Genomic DNA, 14588 nt, shown 5'->3' with positions numbered 1-14588 from the left:
TTCTCTAGATTACACTATGGGAGCCCTTTCTAAACTTTTTGTTAGAGAAAATGTTCTGACAGAGTAGCCTGAAAGTGAAATATAAGCACACCTATCCAATTCTAACAAGGATAAAAATAATACAGGCCAAAGATTGTATCTAAACGTTATATTCATTTCATCCACATTGAAAAAGGAAGGTTCATTCTTTTCTTGTATTTCAAGGATACTAGACTATTCACAGAATAATGATTTATTTCTCGGGTTTTCAGACAGGTTTTCTCTCAGCATTTTACCTCTACAAGAGCCCTGTGGAATTTGTGGATGTAAAAATAGCAAGTTCTATGTCTTTAACGCCTCAGCTACACTTTCTTTTTCATTTAAAATCAGCCTCTAGCTGACTTTTTACTGTTTTAGCCTAGTGACTAGCCTCTGGCATGGATTAATCTTTGTCAACTTGTTTTTAATTTTAAAAATCAACACAAGCAACTTGCCATAATTCAATATTTATGTAGGGTTATAAGAAAGCTCAGGACTAAGCATAACAGCAATCTGTGCTACCTTGTTATGGTATATGGGTGTTCAACTCTATAAAACAGATTACATTTCAGATTAGAAGTAGCTTGTATGTTGTACTTTTAATGTGTGCAAAACGATAATTTTCTTCAGTAATGTAGCATGAGTCCAGTTTAGCTTTCTGTACTACTGTTCCCAACAGAATAAATGTGTGCAGATAATTGATGAAACGTGCTTTAAACAGAAACATCTAAACATTTCGCTTTTCTTCCCCCTCATTTAATTTCCACTGTTATTGTGAATGTGCTGATGCTGAAAGACACACATGGCACTTGCCCCTTTTTGAAAAGACTATGAGATTTAGCTTGTATGTGCCCTTATATTTGTTTTTTAGAAACTGTTCCAAGAAACAGTAATTTCTGAGCTCTGCATATGTGTATGTTAGATGCAATTCCCCGTATAATTTTCATAGTCTTTTATATTCTTCATGCAAGATCTCTCCTGCAGTCCTTCGGGTTTTTATTGGGGATTTGATGGCATTTATCATACTGAACTTTCCCTGCAGAAGCTCCTCCCTGCCGGCAATCCAGGGGAAAAGACCAGATGAGCGGTAGATATAGATCTCACAGGTGGACTCTTGTGTGGTGTGTGTGTGGTGGGATCTTGGAAGTGCCAGGCATGAGAGGTGCCATGTTTTCTTATCTGTGAGATGCACTCTTTTCCCTGGAAAATGAGATCTACAATTAAGGAGAAACAGCAACACCAGTGGCAGTGGCATATCAGCAGATACGAAGAGTAACTTGTGTTGAGGAGTGGAAGAAATACAAAAGAAACACTAGAGCAGTGTTGATTCTGCTACCAGAGCCTCCTGCACTGCACAGTTAGGAGGGATACATGGTCCTATAATATGAACATTCCAGCATCTCATTGCATGTGAGTATGTAAGGAAGGGCCTGTAAATAATTGTTAGGATATGGAGGAAAAATCACAGTATGGCGTTTGAGATGTCCCTTAAAGATAAGGCTCCTGTATAAACAAAAGGATGAAAGGAACAGTGAGAACACCCAACAATGATGAAAGTGATGGCAGCTTAATTTAATGATTCCCAAGAAAACTTGAAGTTATTGTACTAAAATATTGTGAAGGTCCCTGGGAATGAAAGGAAGAATCAGAGAGAGCATACAGATGTAACTCAGTGTGGCTGCTTCTGTTGTCAATGTGCAACACTATGCCTGCGGTCAGAAACAGACCTGGAAATGAAGCATGAGAAAAATAAGCCCTGTTTCATTGCCACAATTTTGTTGATTCCATCAGGCTGTCTGCAGTCTTTAAAAGATAATCATGGAGGTATTGCCGGTTGAACGTTACTGTTTGTGTGACATGAAAAAGAGATAGGTGCAGTCTAGTTGGTTCTGCCAACTAATACTCAGAGAATATTACTGTCTTTAAACTGCTATGTAATTTGCTGATGCTGTACAGAGCAGAGAAAAAATCCTTCTAATAGGAGCTGTTGTTATAGTAATGCCAACAGCAAGGGAAAATATTCAGATTATTTTCCTGGAGATAGAGGCTGCTGCTGTTTGGAAAACACTGCATTACACCATCTGTTTCCTTCTGATTGCACACCACCATAGCCATTGTTGTGATTAATTTCTTTGCTTCTAGGCACAAATTTGAGTGCTCAAAAGAAGATTAAAAGCTCGTTTTGCGGACAGGGATGTAGCTAATGGCTAGCTTTCAGGAGGCTTGTGTGTACTTAACTTTACAACTCAAGTCATCAATCTGCATGCATTTGATATATGAAGAAAGCAAGGAGAACGTCCTTTTGCTTCATTGTAATAATCTTCTGCAGGAATTGTTGGTGAGGTTCACTGTGTGCCACTAGAGTCACCGCACACTCAAAACACTGCTGGGACAAAGAGTCACTTTTCATAGAATCATTTAGGTGGAACAGGCCTTTCAGATCATCGAATCCAACCATTAACCCAACACTAGCAAGTCCACCACTAAACCATGTCCCTAAACGCGACATCTACACGTTTTTTGAACACCTCTAGGGATGGTGACTCCACCACTTCCCTGGGCAGCCTGTTCCAATGCCCGACAACCCTTGCGGTGAAGAAGTTTTTCCTAATATCCAATCTAAACTTCCCTTGGTGCAACTTGAGGCTGTTTCCTCCCATCTTATCTACCTTGTTTTCTAGCTAGCGGCTCAGCTGCTGGAAGAAGATGTGTAGTTTCATCAGCGTCCCACTCGATTGTCAGGCTGGGTCCTTTGGTCATGAGGCTGGTGTGCCCCAAAAGCCCCGAACAAGTAGTAGCTTGCCAGGCAGGAGAAAAGCCCTGACGGTTGGCAATCTGCCACAGGCATCTCCTGATCACATTTGGTGCCTCCACCGGAAAACTCGGCAGCAAGGAGCAGGTTGCAGTGTTGTCTCTGTGGATGCTGTTGTTCCCCTGTATCTGACCAGAACTACTGCTTTGTGCCCCCCAGTGACAAGCAGCACAAGAAAATGTGGAATTTTGTCTAATATGGACGCTGTGCCTTACTTCAGTTCCTCTTTTCTTTGAACGCTGAGTATATAGTACAGTGACAGCGTGTATCATTGTGGCTTTCGACCACTAAGCTGTTCCCTTCCTTCCTTTTAATTCCTGTGTTGCTTAAATAAGCTTGGTAGGCCTTTGATCCAGGATGAGTAGCATGGCTCCAATATGCAGTGGTCCATCTACTTAGTATGATTAATTTTGGAAACAAGTGATATTTACATGAAATGCATCAGTTCTGATTTATTTTGATCCTTTTCTTGATCATCACATTTCAAGATTGTCAGATTTGCCTGTGATTTCATGTTGAAAGGTGGACATTTTCCAGCTAAAACGGTAATGATTCTTCTCTGTTAACAAGGCATATTCAAACTAGTCTTTTGTAACAAGTTATTTAATATTTACTTCAGTGTGACTTAACTAAAGATTGTCTGTTTGAATTTGCTTTCAGAGTAATAGTTGGTACACCATATTTCAAAACGCTTCTTCAGTTTGATGTGCGTAATGGTATATATTGGGGTTGTGGCACATCTGTGGCCATACCAGGACATAGTTAAACAGAATTGAGAGGAAAATGTTGACTGCCAAGTAAAGCAGCATTATCAGTTTCCTCTCTCCTGCATTGAAAGAGACAGGGGGAACAGACAGTGTAGGGTTTCCTGATATGTTTTAAGAAAGCCTGGGATTCATTTCCCCTCCCTTCCTTCCTATTAGTTGTTTGTTAAGTCCCAGGAAGGTTCAGGTTTTTCTTGTGAGACCTCTCTGCTCACATTCTGGAAACGGGCTTTGCCTCGGAGGGGCTCGGTCCTCACTTCTGTGCAAATGCATGGGGAGAAAGAGGAGGTGGATTGATGATGAGAGTCTGACTTAAGGCAAATGAACTGAAGAGGAGTTTCTAATTGACAACACTGTATTCACAACGGTTTTTTCTTTTAATTTGCTGGTATGAGCATAGCACTGGCCCCTGAGGAATACAGGGTGCTTCAGACACAGAAGTAGGAAATGCAGCAAGTGTCAGTGTGAGATTTCTGCCCTTGGAGTGCTGACCTGTGAACTTACGAGCAAGACTGTGAAGTTATAAGAAAGACCTTCAACTTGCCCTTCTTCAGGAGAAACCTCAGATGTCTCTTTGCAACAACTGAACATCCCTCATGTTAAGGAGAAGGATGTGAAGACAGAGGCGATAGTACCAGCTACTTGGGATGAGCAGCGGCTTCAGATCGCTGCACACGGCTGGAGTGCACTAACAGACTGGATGTTTTGGGGGGCCTTTTCTTCATTTTGGATGAAACACTGAAAAACAGACGGCTTCACACTTTCTTTTTTTTGAAAATTTCATCTGCTAGTCTGACCTGCTTATGTGAGAAGCTGTGCCTCCTTTATTCATACTAGTCACACTGTGAGCAGACTGAAAGCTGTGGCAAGATGTCCTGTCTGCTGGGTGCAGTGTGCTAGGAACTGAGAGGGTCTTGCAGCTTCGTGCAGAAACTATTTTGGCATTTTCAGTCCATTAAGCGCAACTGATTTTTCTTTCTTCTCTCTAGTAAAACCAGGTATTGGTTTCTGAGGGAAAGCACATACAATACAAAAATAACCGCACTGCACCCATTTCCAGCTCTTTTAATCTGCGTCCTTTTTTCTTCTTTTTTGATAGCATTTGAATTTGGCAAAGAAGTTTTATGTTCCATTGACATTTAAAAACAAAATCAGAGTATCTTTCAGGGTGTTAGAAGACCGTAATTCTGAAGAGCTGATTTTTTATTTCCTTTGGTGCATAACTTGGTGAAGATACAGGGATACACATCCATGTCTCAGCGACGCCTTTTAAGGGAAGGACATGAAAGTCATTTTAGGATCCTACCAAGATTCATCCAAATCCTTCATGGCAGACGGCACTCACGAAATAACCCACGCCAAATATGCTCTGGTGAGGTGAATGTATAGGTGATCCTATAGTGTGATCTATATCTACATAGAACATTGCACTTAAATTTGAGCAGTATGTGAGGTGATGGTGAGGAGTAAGTAGCCTAGTATTGGCGCTACTGATTTTCTCAACTGGTGATTTGTGCAGGAATGAGTATTTTTCCTGAAAGCATACTCATGTAGGGATCCAGCAACTGTAATAGTTAAAAAATAGATATCTTTATCCATTAGACATTACTCATGGATAGTGATTATTTGCTGTCACCAGTACTTTACTGAAGAAAAACATTATATCTTGTTTTTCCTTGCAGTTCTGGGTGTATGGTAGTGTCTAACAAACACAGATTTGAATGCTTTACACCAACCCACCTTTTATACTCTAGAAAAACTTCACTGAGTGCTCCGCTCTTAAAAAATATAACTAATTGCACCAAAAAATTATTTTAACTGTACTGAAAAAATCAGGAAGCCTCTGATCTTTAAGTGTAATGTACTGAATTTAGGACTTGCTGCCGCTTATTCCATTTCAAAGTCTGTTTCATACAGTACGTGGTGTAATAATATGTTAGTGTGACTGATAATTATATAATCTTTGTGTTTAGTAAAGCTACATTTTGTTGGGGTTTTTCTCTGAAATAGGTTAACCCTGACTGGCTGGCTGAGATAAGCTGAAGCAGATTTTTCAATAATTAATTAATCCTTTCTCGGTTTTATATGCACAGTGACCTGTTATGGTTTTAAAAAAAAGAAGACTTTTTTTGGTTTCTTTTTAAATTGATTTGGAGCATATGAAATTGAAATCAATGTAAGCTAATCTGCCTTTATAGGAAAATATAAAATTTTCAAGGCCTTTCAATATTCCTTTCCTTAATGTTGACACTCTTCGAAAAAAAATAGACAAAAATGCCTCTCTGGTGGTTCCTTTTGCTGACACCTTCTTTTGTACTGTGCTCACTGAGTCTTTTGTCATCTGTTTTGCTTGGAATGGAAATTGTAAGGTTTTTTGATAACCTTTTTGTAACTTCTGAAATGTAAAGATTTCACCTTTCCTAACTTATCAGTTCTGGGCATTCATGAGGCCAAGGTCTGGTACCTTTAGGAGCGCTAACTAATACATTATCATGATGTAACAATGAATTCTGTTCAGCTCAGACTAGAAAAAGTTTTTATGTTAATTGCTGTTAATCACAGTAAAGTCAGGAAAAATTTAGTTGTATTTTAAACACATGGGATACAGTCTTGCAAAGCAAAACAAGGCCTCCTCAAATTTCAGTCTTACCTTCATGTAGGATTCAACCAGCACTTGGTAGTAATTTCAAGTTCAAAGTGTAGCCATAAAAGTTACCACTTGCACCGATTATTTTATAACGTCTATGTACTTACAAGTTCTGGGCACCTGCAGGCCATTCATGAATGAATTGGAGCTAATTTCAAATGTAGGCAAAGCCTTGACTGCATAGCAGGAAAACACAAATTTAATATATGGAACACATTCGAACATAGATATTTTTCCTCATTTTAGCCTAGTTTTCTTCAGACTCAGTTCCTTAATATAAATATTGTAATGCTATGCAATCATTTCTTACTTACAGGTTCCTTTCACTATATATAGGTATGTATAGTCAGAAAATTGTATGTTTCTGTAGGAAGTTGTCTGTCTTCTCTCCCACCCATCTTTATTATTATTATTCCAAAACTCCTTTTGATTGTGTTGCAGCCTGTTCTGTTTGAAGTCTTCAAGTATGCAAAAATTCTGTTTCCTTTCCTTCCTGTTACCCATTTTATGTTGACAGTAGGAAAGCAATTATATGCTTCTAATGTTACCCTTATATATCCAGTAGAAATTATTCCATTGTTTTGGTCAAAGCCATTTTATGGCCTTTTGGACTGATAAGAGGTTTCTCGCCTTCCTGGTGGCAGAACTCATTTTGCATTCAGTGGCATTTCCAGACCAAATGTTACACAGAACGTGGATCAAGGGTTTAGGTTGTGGAAGGGGAGAGGTACTGCAGCCTGGGAACATTTCTGTCCTGTAGCTACGCTGAATAAAATTACAATTTTGGCAAGCATGTATTTCCAAAGTAAATGTGCTCGTGATTCTGTGAATCCCATGATGTATGCGTCTCTCTTCTCTTTGTGACAAAATTAAGCCACTCTGTCCTGTTGTCCCAGGTCTGACAGAGCTTTTTTCTCTCTTCATTAGCATCTCTGGAAATTGCCAAGAGCAGCTGTGCTCACTGTCACTTCACCCTTGCCCTGCATGCTAAAACCTTTAATGTAGAAATCTTTACATGAACAATGAATGTCCTAGTTCATATATTGATCTTTGCATTAACTGACTTACCTTAATGAGGGAAGCTGGGTTGGCTTCCAGAGTCTTCATGCTTTGTCAAATCTGTTTCTCTTTTATTTTCATTTTAACAAAGCAGACTTTATTTACTAACAGCTCGTGGACAGTTAGATCCGTCCTCCTTGGCCTGATCCTCATTGCACTGCTCTCCACGAGTGTCTTTTACCCAGGGCAGGCTGCGTTGCTTTTATCCCTTCACCCTGGTTGAGCCCTGGCTCTCGCAACGCTTGCTCTTTGGAATGGTTTTCCCAAATCCCCTGGTTTGGAACCAGGTGCCGTGTGGCCCCTCCTGCCTGGGCAGGCTCACGTGAGACAGCATCGTGGTTTCTGCATCCGTCCCTGACCCTACATTTTCTATGCGCTTCTGCATCTCCGACTGCAGGCAGGTGGGATGGCAGTTGTAGAGTTTGTGGAGGATTTCAGCCCCGGAAAGCTGTGGCTTCAAGCAGTCTTCTGTGGGGATGCCTGTCTCCCATCAGCAGGGGAGATTCTCCAGGGTGCTGACCTGCTGTGGCCCTTTGATGGGCTTCCTGGCGTGGTGCTCACGAACCATCCTTTGAGATTCTCCCTCTTCTCGCTTTCTCTAAGCAAATGGGAACAGTAGGTCAGCTTGAACTGAGAGCTGTAAAACAGGTCTGGCAAGTGGAGACTCCAGAGACATCTGTCTTCAGTCTGTGCTGTGCTTAGCATGGATGGGGAGTATCTTTGGAAGCATCCTGTAGTCTGCATCTTTTCACACTGCATTCAGGTTGGTTTTCTGATGAAGATGACTGAAGCTCTGAGGTGGTTTGCTTTCATGTGTATGCTCTAGGCATGTAATGAATGGATGGATGAGGAGACTGTCTGTGTCCCAGGGTCCTTCCAATCCAATCCAAGGAAGTTCTGCGATGAGGTAAAGTGAGGCAGCGCTGCAACGTGGGTGTCTAATACTAATAGACTTTTGTAGTGAAAGAGTCAGATGAAGCTTGCTTAACCCACAACCTGGGTAATCCACCACAAATAGAGGAGTCTAGAGGAAGAGCACTCTTGCATCTTCCATGTCAGCTGAGGGGATGGAGACATGGTACATCTTCTCCTGGAGTTGTATGAGTATTTCTGTTGGATATTGGGCGTTCTTGTATGGGGAGAGGGTGTTAGCTTACAGGCAGGATAGCAAAATGCATGCATGCAGGAAATGTCAGGCTGAACATATGTCAGACTGAATATGCCAGACATACTTAAGTACCTGAAGGCTTCAACATAGCCAAAGCCTGCCTGGAACCTGTGTAAACACTGAGATTTCTGCTCAGTGTTAAAGTCTGCCATGACAACTTTATTGATGTTAGTCCCCATGCTAGATAGGTCCAGGCATGTAAGGCTGTGTTTTCTGTTTGCTGCATTCACACCTTCGTTTGCTGGCTGGGTAAACATGTTGAAAAGGGATTTATTTGAGATTTGGGGTTTTCCACGCTTGAGACTTCCATTACCTGTCCTAGTGGAAGTGCCCTTGCACTTTTTCCAGCAGAAAGTTGGAGAGGAGAGTTGGGTGTGAATCCATAGCAGATGTGATAAACTGTACCAAAATATTAAACATGTGAATGAGCAATTCAATACAACTAGTTCCAGATAGCATTGTGAATATCCGAGTGAAAAACAGTTTTGCTTTGCCTTGTTAAACCCTAACATGAGTGAAAATATGCTTAGGGCTTCAGCCTATAGCCTAGATGTACTGTATCAGACACTGGGTATATTGGCAGCCTGTAAATACTCAGGGTGGAGACATGAGGGAAGAACATTGCAATTAAAGAGATAATTACAAGAACAATGGCATTACTGGAGGAAAATATATTTGTGAAGTCATCTTGTGCCACCTGTTGCATTTGTGGAACAAAGTTCAATTAATATGAAAGCTCTTACCTTCTCAGGGTAGTTTGTTCTGAGCAGAGGGAGGGAAAAGTGGACATCCTTCTTCTCTGACAATGAATCATAGAGGAATTTCTGTAGCAGAAATGAAGAGCTATTTCTTTTTCTCAGAATGGTGTTCATGGCTGGATTTTGTGGCACAGGGTAAGTTGGCTTAACTTTATAATAACTCCTAGATCTTGTAAATGTAAACAGACTTGTCCAGTCTGCTAAGTCAGGAGTGTGTAAGGTGTGTGGCTTAGGACTGTGTTCTTAGAAGCATTTTGAACTCCATGTTTTATATGTGCCAAAAAAGCATGCATTTCAAGAGCCTTAATATAAATTTTGCTAGCTCATTGATTCTTGAAAATACACTCTGTTCACAGAATGCACATTGTTGGAAGAGTCTGGTGGATGGTAGTGTTTGGATTTTATTTTAAATCACCTTTCCAAAGGAAGTAAAATATTAGATATTTTAGGATCTAAATTTTCATACCAGGTTTTTATAGAACATCTGTGATGTTGTTGTGGTTTAACTGCAGCCAGCAGCTCAGCCCCACGCAGCCACTCGCTCACTCCCCCCGGGTGGGATGGGGGAGAGAATCGGAAGAGAAAAAGTGAGAAAACTCATGGATTGAGATAAAGACAGTTTAACAGGTAAAGCAAAAGCTGCGCACGCAAGCAAAGCAAAACGAGGAATTCATTCCCCACTTCCCATGGGCAGGCAGGAGTTCAGCCATCTCCAGGACAGCAGGGCTCCATCACGCCAAACGGGGACTTGGGAAGACAAACGCCATCACTCCAAACATCCCCCCTTCCTTCTTCTTCACCCAGCTTTATATGCTGAGCATGATGTCCTATGGTCTGGAATATCCCTTGGGTCATTTGGGGTCAGCTCTCACGGCTGTGTCCTCCCCCCCCCAACTCCTTGTGCCCCCCCAGCCTCCTTGCTGGTGGGGTGAGAAGCCGAAAAGGCTTTGAGGCTGTGCAAGCACTGCTCAGCAGTAACGAAAACATCCCTGAGTTATCAAAACTATTTCCAGCACAAATCCAAAACCTAGCCCCATCCTATGCGGAAAATCAACTCTATCCCAGCTGAAACCAGGACAGATGTGCTTAAATTAAATGATTTATTGGGCTCAGCCAAGTTACTCAGTGAAAAGTGAGCACATCAGCAAAACCAGCCACAGCTGACCTCTTTACCTCCTTCCAAACCCAGAAAAGTTCCCAAGCAGTATGTCCATCAAGAGTGAGTTGCTTCTTCCCTCAGAAATCAGTTTTCAGAGCATCATCATGCAATTTTATGGGGCAGCTTCTGCTGCTGGAATGTAGTCAGTGTATATTTTCTGATAAAGAGGTTGTTACTGTTCAGAGATACCAATTCAGCAACACTGGCAAATGTTTTTCTTCCTTCACTTAGGTGTCTGTATTGACTTGGCCTATAAAACTGAGGGACCCCAGCCTCCTTTTTTAACTTTTTTTTTTCAGGGTTTTTTTAAATTTTAAAATCTATATTCTTTGTGTTAAAAAGTAAAAGTGAAGGAATGCATGATTCAAGGAGTGTATTTTACAATCATGTTAAGATACATGCTATGGTAGAAAGTAGAATTATCTAAAATGGATGACATTATCAGTCAATTTCTGAGAGTGGTCCCACTCAAGATCCCTGAAATTGCTTATTGTTCCCCATTTCTTGTGTTAAAAAGTTATTTGAATTCCTTTTTAAACAACATAAAATTATAATATGCTAAATTACAATGTTATAAAAGTTACTACTGTAAAATTTTTGGTGCCTTAATTTTGGGGGAAAATTGTTATTTCTCCAGCTGCGTGCATAATAATGAAAGAGTATGTAGGCTCTGGGATACTGATATACAGGCCACCACTTTTATTCCCCTGGATGATGATTCCTCCACAAAAACAAGGGCTTTTTAAAACCTTTCCAATTAGAGAGGCACGCACACAGAATTAGGGGCAATACAAGACCTTGCCTCTAGGCTCCTGTTCCAATAGATCCACTGACTCTGAACTTCTTGAGCCTGCTCCCTTGCCCCTTGGACCTCTCCAATGTCTGCCTATGGTCTTCTCTTTGTCCCTCTTTGCTAAGATTTAGGCTGTATATGAGTCTTCTTACAACGAACAGACCTTTTCTAAGGGTGGTTGTTGTATGACATTAAGGGTTACGCATGTGAATGGAGAAAAAAAAGTCAAAAATAGTTGTGTTACTTCAACACATGTAAAATGAATCCTTAGAAAACAGAATGTGACTGTGCCTGTGACTCTTGAAATGGCAAAAAAATGTCTTCCTGACCATTAGTGCTATTTTAAAAGCCCATTTAATTAGAGGCACTAGCATATATGGCATTAATGCCATAGTATGTGGTGACTTGGTAGGAATTTATATATTTCCTGCTTTCATGGCTGCAGAAGAATATATGAAAAAATAATGCAATAGTGAAAAAAAGAATTTATAGTTTCCCTGATGAATAAGCAGAGATACTTTGTTTCAATAATTTAGAGTAAAAATTACTTGCTGTTCTTGTAGCATGCTTTTGCTTTTCCATATGGAAAATTGTCCACAAGAAGGTATTTACTCTCTGGGCAGAGCCAGTCCTGGAGCTAGGATGTAACTTTATTTACTCCCTTTATCTTCTTGATTGTTCTTCCAGAAGTTTCCAGTCTCATGTGCTGTTGCAATCTGTTTAGCTGTACTGAAGTCATGCTTAATAAGATGGCCTGCACTACTTCCTTATACTGTGTATGTTTGTCGTGTTTAACAAAATCCCACGTGATTTTCGAATTAACTTCAAAGGTTAAGCTAACCCAAAGAGGTTGAACATACATGGTGTCATGGTAAAGCATGCTAAGTTAAAAGGATCAAAGTTTATTGTAAGATTTCCAACACTTCCTGATTGAAGCTAGCTCTTGTATTTATTTATTTATTTTATCTTATCTCAGAGCCACTAGGTCTTCTTCCAAAGCAGGAAGCAAAGATCAACACAAGTTTTATGTGTTTCATTTCTTGCTTGGTGATGTAAAAAAGAGATTCTATTTTAGTCAGCAGTTAATCCAACCTCACACACAACTTCTGTTTCTTGCACTTTGACTCGAGTATGGCATGAAACCTTCCTCAGTCTTGTTGGTCGGTGTTTTTTCTGAAAATGATGGATATGGGCTGCTGACAGTCTTAGTTTTCACATTTACTTACTACTCTTTAGTATTTGTCAGCAGTCTTCGGTGTTATTGATGGTGAGTCTGTCAATTTGCACACAATTTGGGGTGAGGGACCAAGTTGTTGAATGTGTTCATTCTTCCCTTTTGGAATGAGGCCAAATAACTAAACTGGAGGACCCTACAGAAATCTTCTGTGGTGGCTGCTGCTTCTTATCCCTTCTTATCCCCAGGTGGAAAAAAATGTGAGATTTTTCCACCTGCACTGCCGTCAGCATGCAGTGAGTCTCAGCCTCATCTAATTATTTTAATCAGACTTACACTTATTTCTCATTGCAAAGTTTCTAGTCAATTTTGGAACTTTTGTAAATAGACGCCACAAAAAAGTGAGTCCAGGGACCAAGTTGGAAGAAGACCTTGAAGAGCTCACTGGGAGTAGCTTGCAGTTGTCTTTTAGTAAGGAGTTTTGTCCACTTAACAAACACATAGCACTTGCTGGGGCAGTTGGGAGAGGATGATCCTATAATTTCAGATGTGAGTGGTTAGTCAAGAGTATACTTTTAAAAATTGTGACTAGTACAATTCTGGTGACCATTTGTCTTAGAATTGTCCTAGATTACAGTAACTGTTGTGATTTGTGTATTACCTACAGTAATCTGGATGGGGCTGTATCCTGAAAATCATTAAGAGTTCCAGATGGACAGTCTTAACATAGTTGCTTAGTTGCATTAGTCATGAGTAATTCTCCAAATGATTCCATCTTTTGATTTATTTCTCTGAGAAATCGCTTTAGAAGTCTCCACAGTATGTGACATATAGTTTATATGAATGTATGTCAGAGGGCTAGTTGAAGAACCTGTTTTTAAGTGTCCTTTGGCTTTTGGAGAAGGAGCTACTTGCTTTTCAGGCTTTTGTTTGAAGGAAAGATGCAATCTATATTTCCCTCCTTCTTCTAGGTGAAAGTCATAAGCTTTCATGACACACAAGCAACTTGTTTCATGCACTGAGTCTGCAGAGCAGAATTACTTTTTAATTCCTAAGCCTTCATGATTAAAAAATAAGCATTTCCTCTGTTTTAGCCAAACACTTACCCAATTCTTACCATCTTTGGTGGATTCCAAAGGTGTATATGAGAAAATGGATAGGGATCAGTAGGTCAGTTTTTAAAGAGCTAGCATGGGAGATTAAGAATTCAAGATTATGCCTCTATCGTTTCACATTAGAGAAGCTTTACCTTTCCAATACTGCATGACATGGCTGGGTTTTTGAAACAGAAACTCAAAATGTGTCCTTCTTGGGAGCCCAAAACCACACAGCTCTCCTTCAACTCACTTTCAAACTCTCTAGCTTCTACCATCTAAACCTCTAGGACTCCAGTAATATGTTCAGACATTTTAACTGGACTGTGCATGTGGGGCATGGATAATGTTCTGCTATTGGTCTCTATATCATCTACCACAATGGCTATCAAAGATTGTTTAAGGACTTCAGGTGCAAGTACAGGTGGTGTCTACTACCTTCTTCAGTATAAACTTTTCTCCTTTTGGTTGATAACATTTGACCTTGGTTCCTTCTGTGATTTTTTTCTCGCTTCCAGCTATTGAAAATTATGTTCTTTGTCTGCAAGGTAAGTTGTAATAATAATTTTTGCAGATGTTTTCATGTGACTTTATAGAGTTATTTTAGGGATAGATTCCTTGAAGAAAAAAACCCAAGCTGATGAGATTTTTGAGTGTTTTCCTGGGTAATTAGAAGTTATTTCAAAGTTGAGAAGCAAAATTCTCTGATGTCAGTAAAATGAAAACATTTTATGCTACACTTTGCTTACAGAAATATGTGATTTTTTACTTGAATCAGATAAGATGTGACAGTCTCCAGATGCATGTGCTGAGTAATGATAGAGTGCTAACTTAATATTTCATGAGAAGATACTTCTTTTGACTGAATGAAGTATATACATTGCTTGTGATGAAATCTGGTAATGCTTCACAGATGAAACAGTTTGTAGACACAACAGAATGCCCTATGGCAGAAAAGGCATCAGAGAAATAAAATATAGATTTAGTCATCTTTGAACTCAAGCAGCCAGACAAAATGTGTTATTTATGATAGCCTGAGGGGAGATTGCTATTTTTTTCTGAGTGTCACTTGAACTTTTAAGATTTATGTTGTCAAACAAAGGGACTAAAATTTTTTGCGGTTTCAGAGGGGAGCTGCTCTG

General features: G+C 40.0%; 1 protein-coding gene across 17 annotated transcripts in view; it reads left to right on the top strand.

Annotated features, from left to right (window-relative positions):
• The window catches only part of MCF2L (MCF.2 cell line derived transforming sequence like), a 158879-nt gene that overhangs the window by 53530 nt on the left and 90761 nt on the right, over positions 1 to 14588 (top strand). The window contains exon 1 of one of the 17 annotated variants that reach the window (XM_069770231.1): positions 3817 to 4966. The exons of 15 other annotated variants lie outside the window; for them this stretch is intronic. In XM_069770231.1, the coding sequence (XP_069626332.1) occupies positions 4846 to 4966 (121 nt within the window). In that variant the 5' untranslated portion in view covers positions 3817 to 4845. Of the gene's footprint in view, positions 1 to 3816; positions 4967 to 14588 lie in introns of those variants that run through there. One more of the 17 variants, XM_069770240.1, reaches the window with a different exon arrangement.

This window comes from Haliaeetus albicilla, chromosome 25 (assembly GCF_947461875.1).
Source record: "Haliaeetus albicilla chromosome 25, bHalAlb1.1, whole genome shotgun sequence".
Taxonomy (NCBI): domain Eukaryota; kingdom Metazoa; phylum Chordata; class Aves; order Accipitriformes; family Accipitridae; genus Haliaeetus; species Haliaeetus albicilla.
The sequence above is the reverse complement of the archived record's forward strand: the minus strand, read 5'-3'. Positions and strand labels throughout refer to the sequence as shown.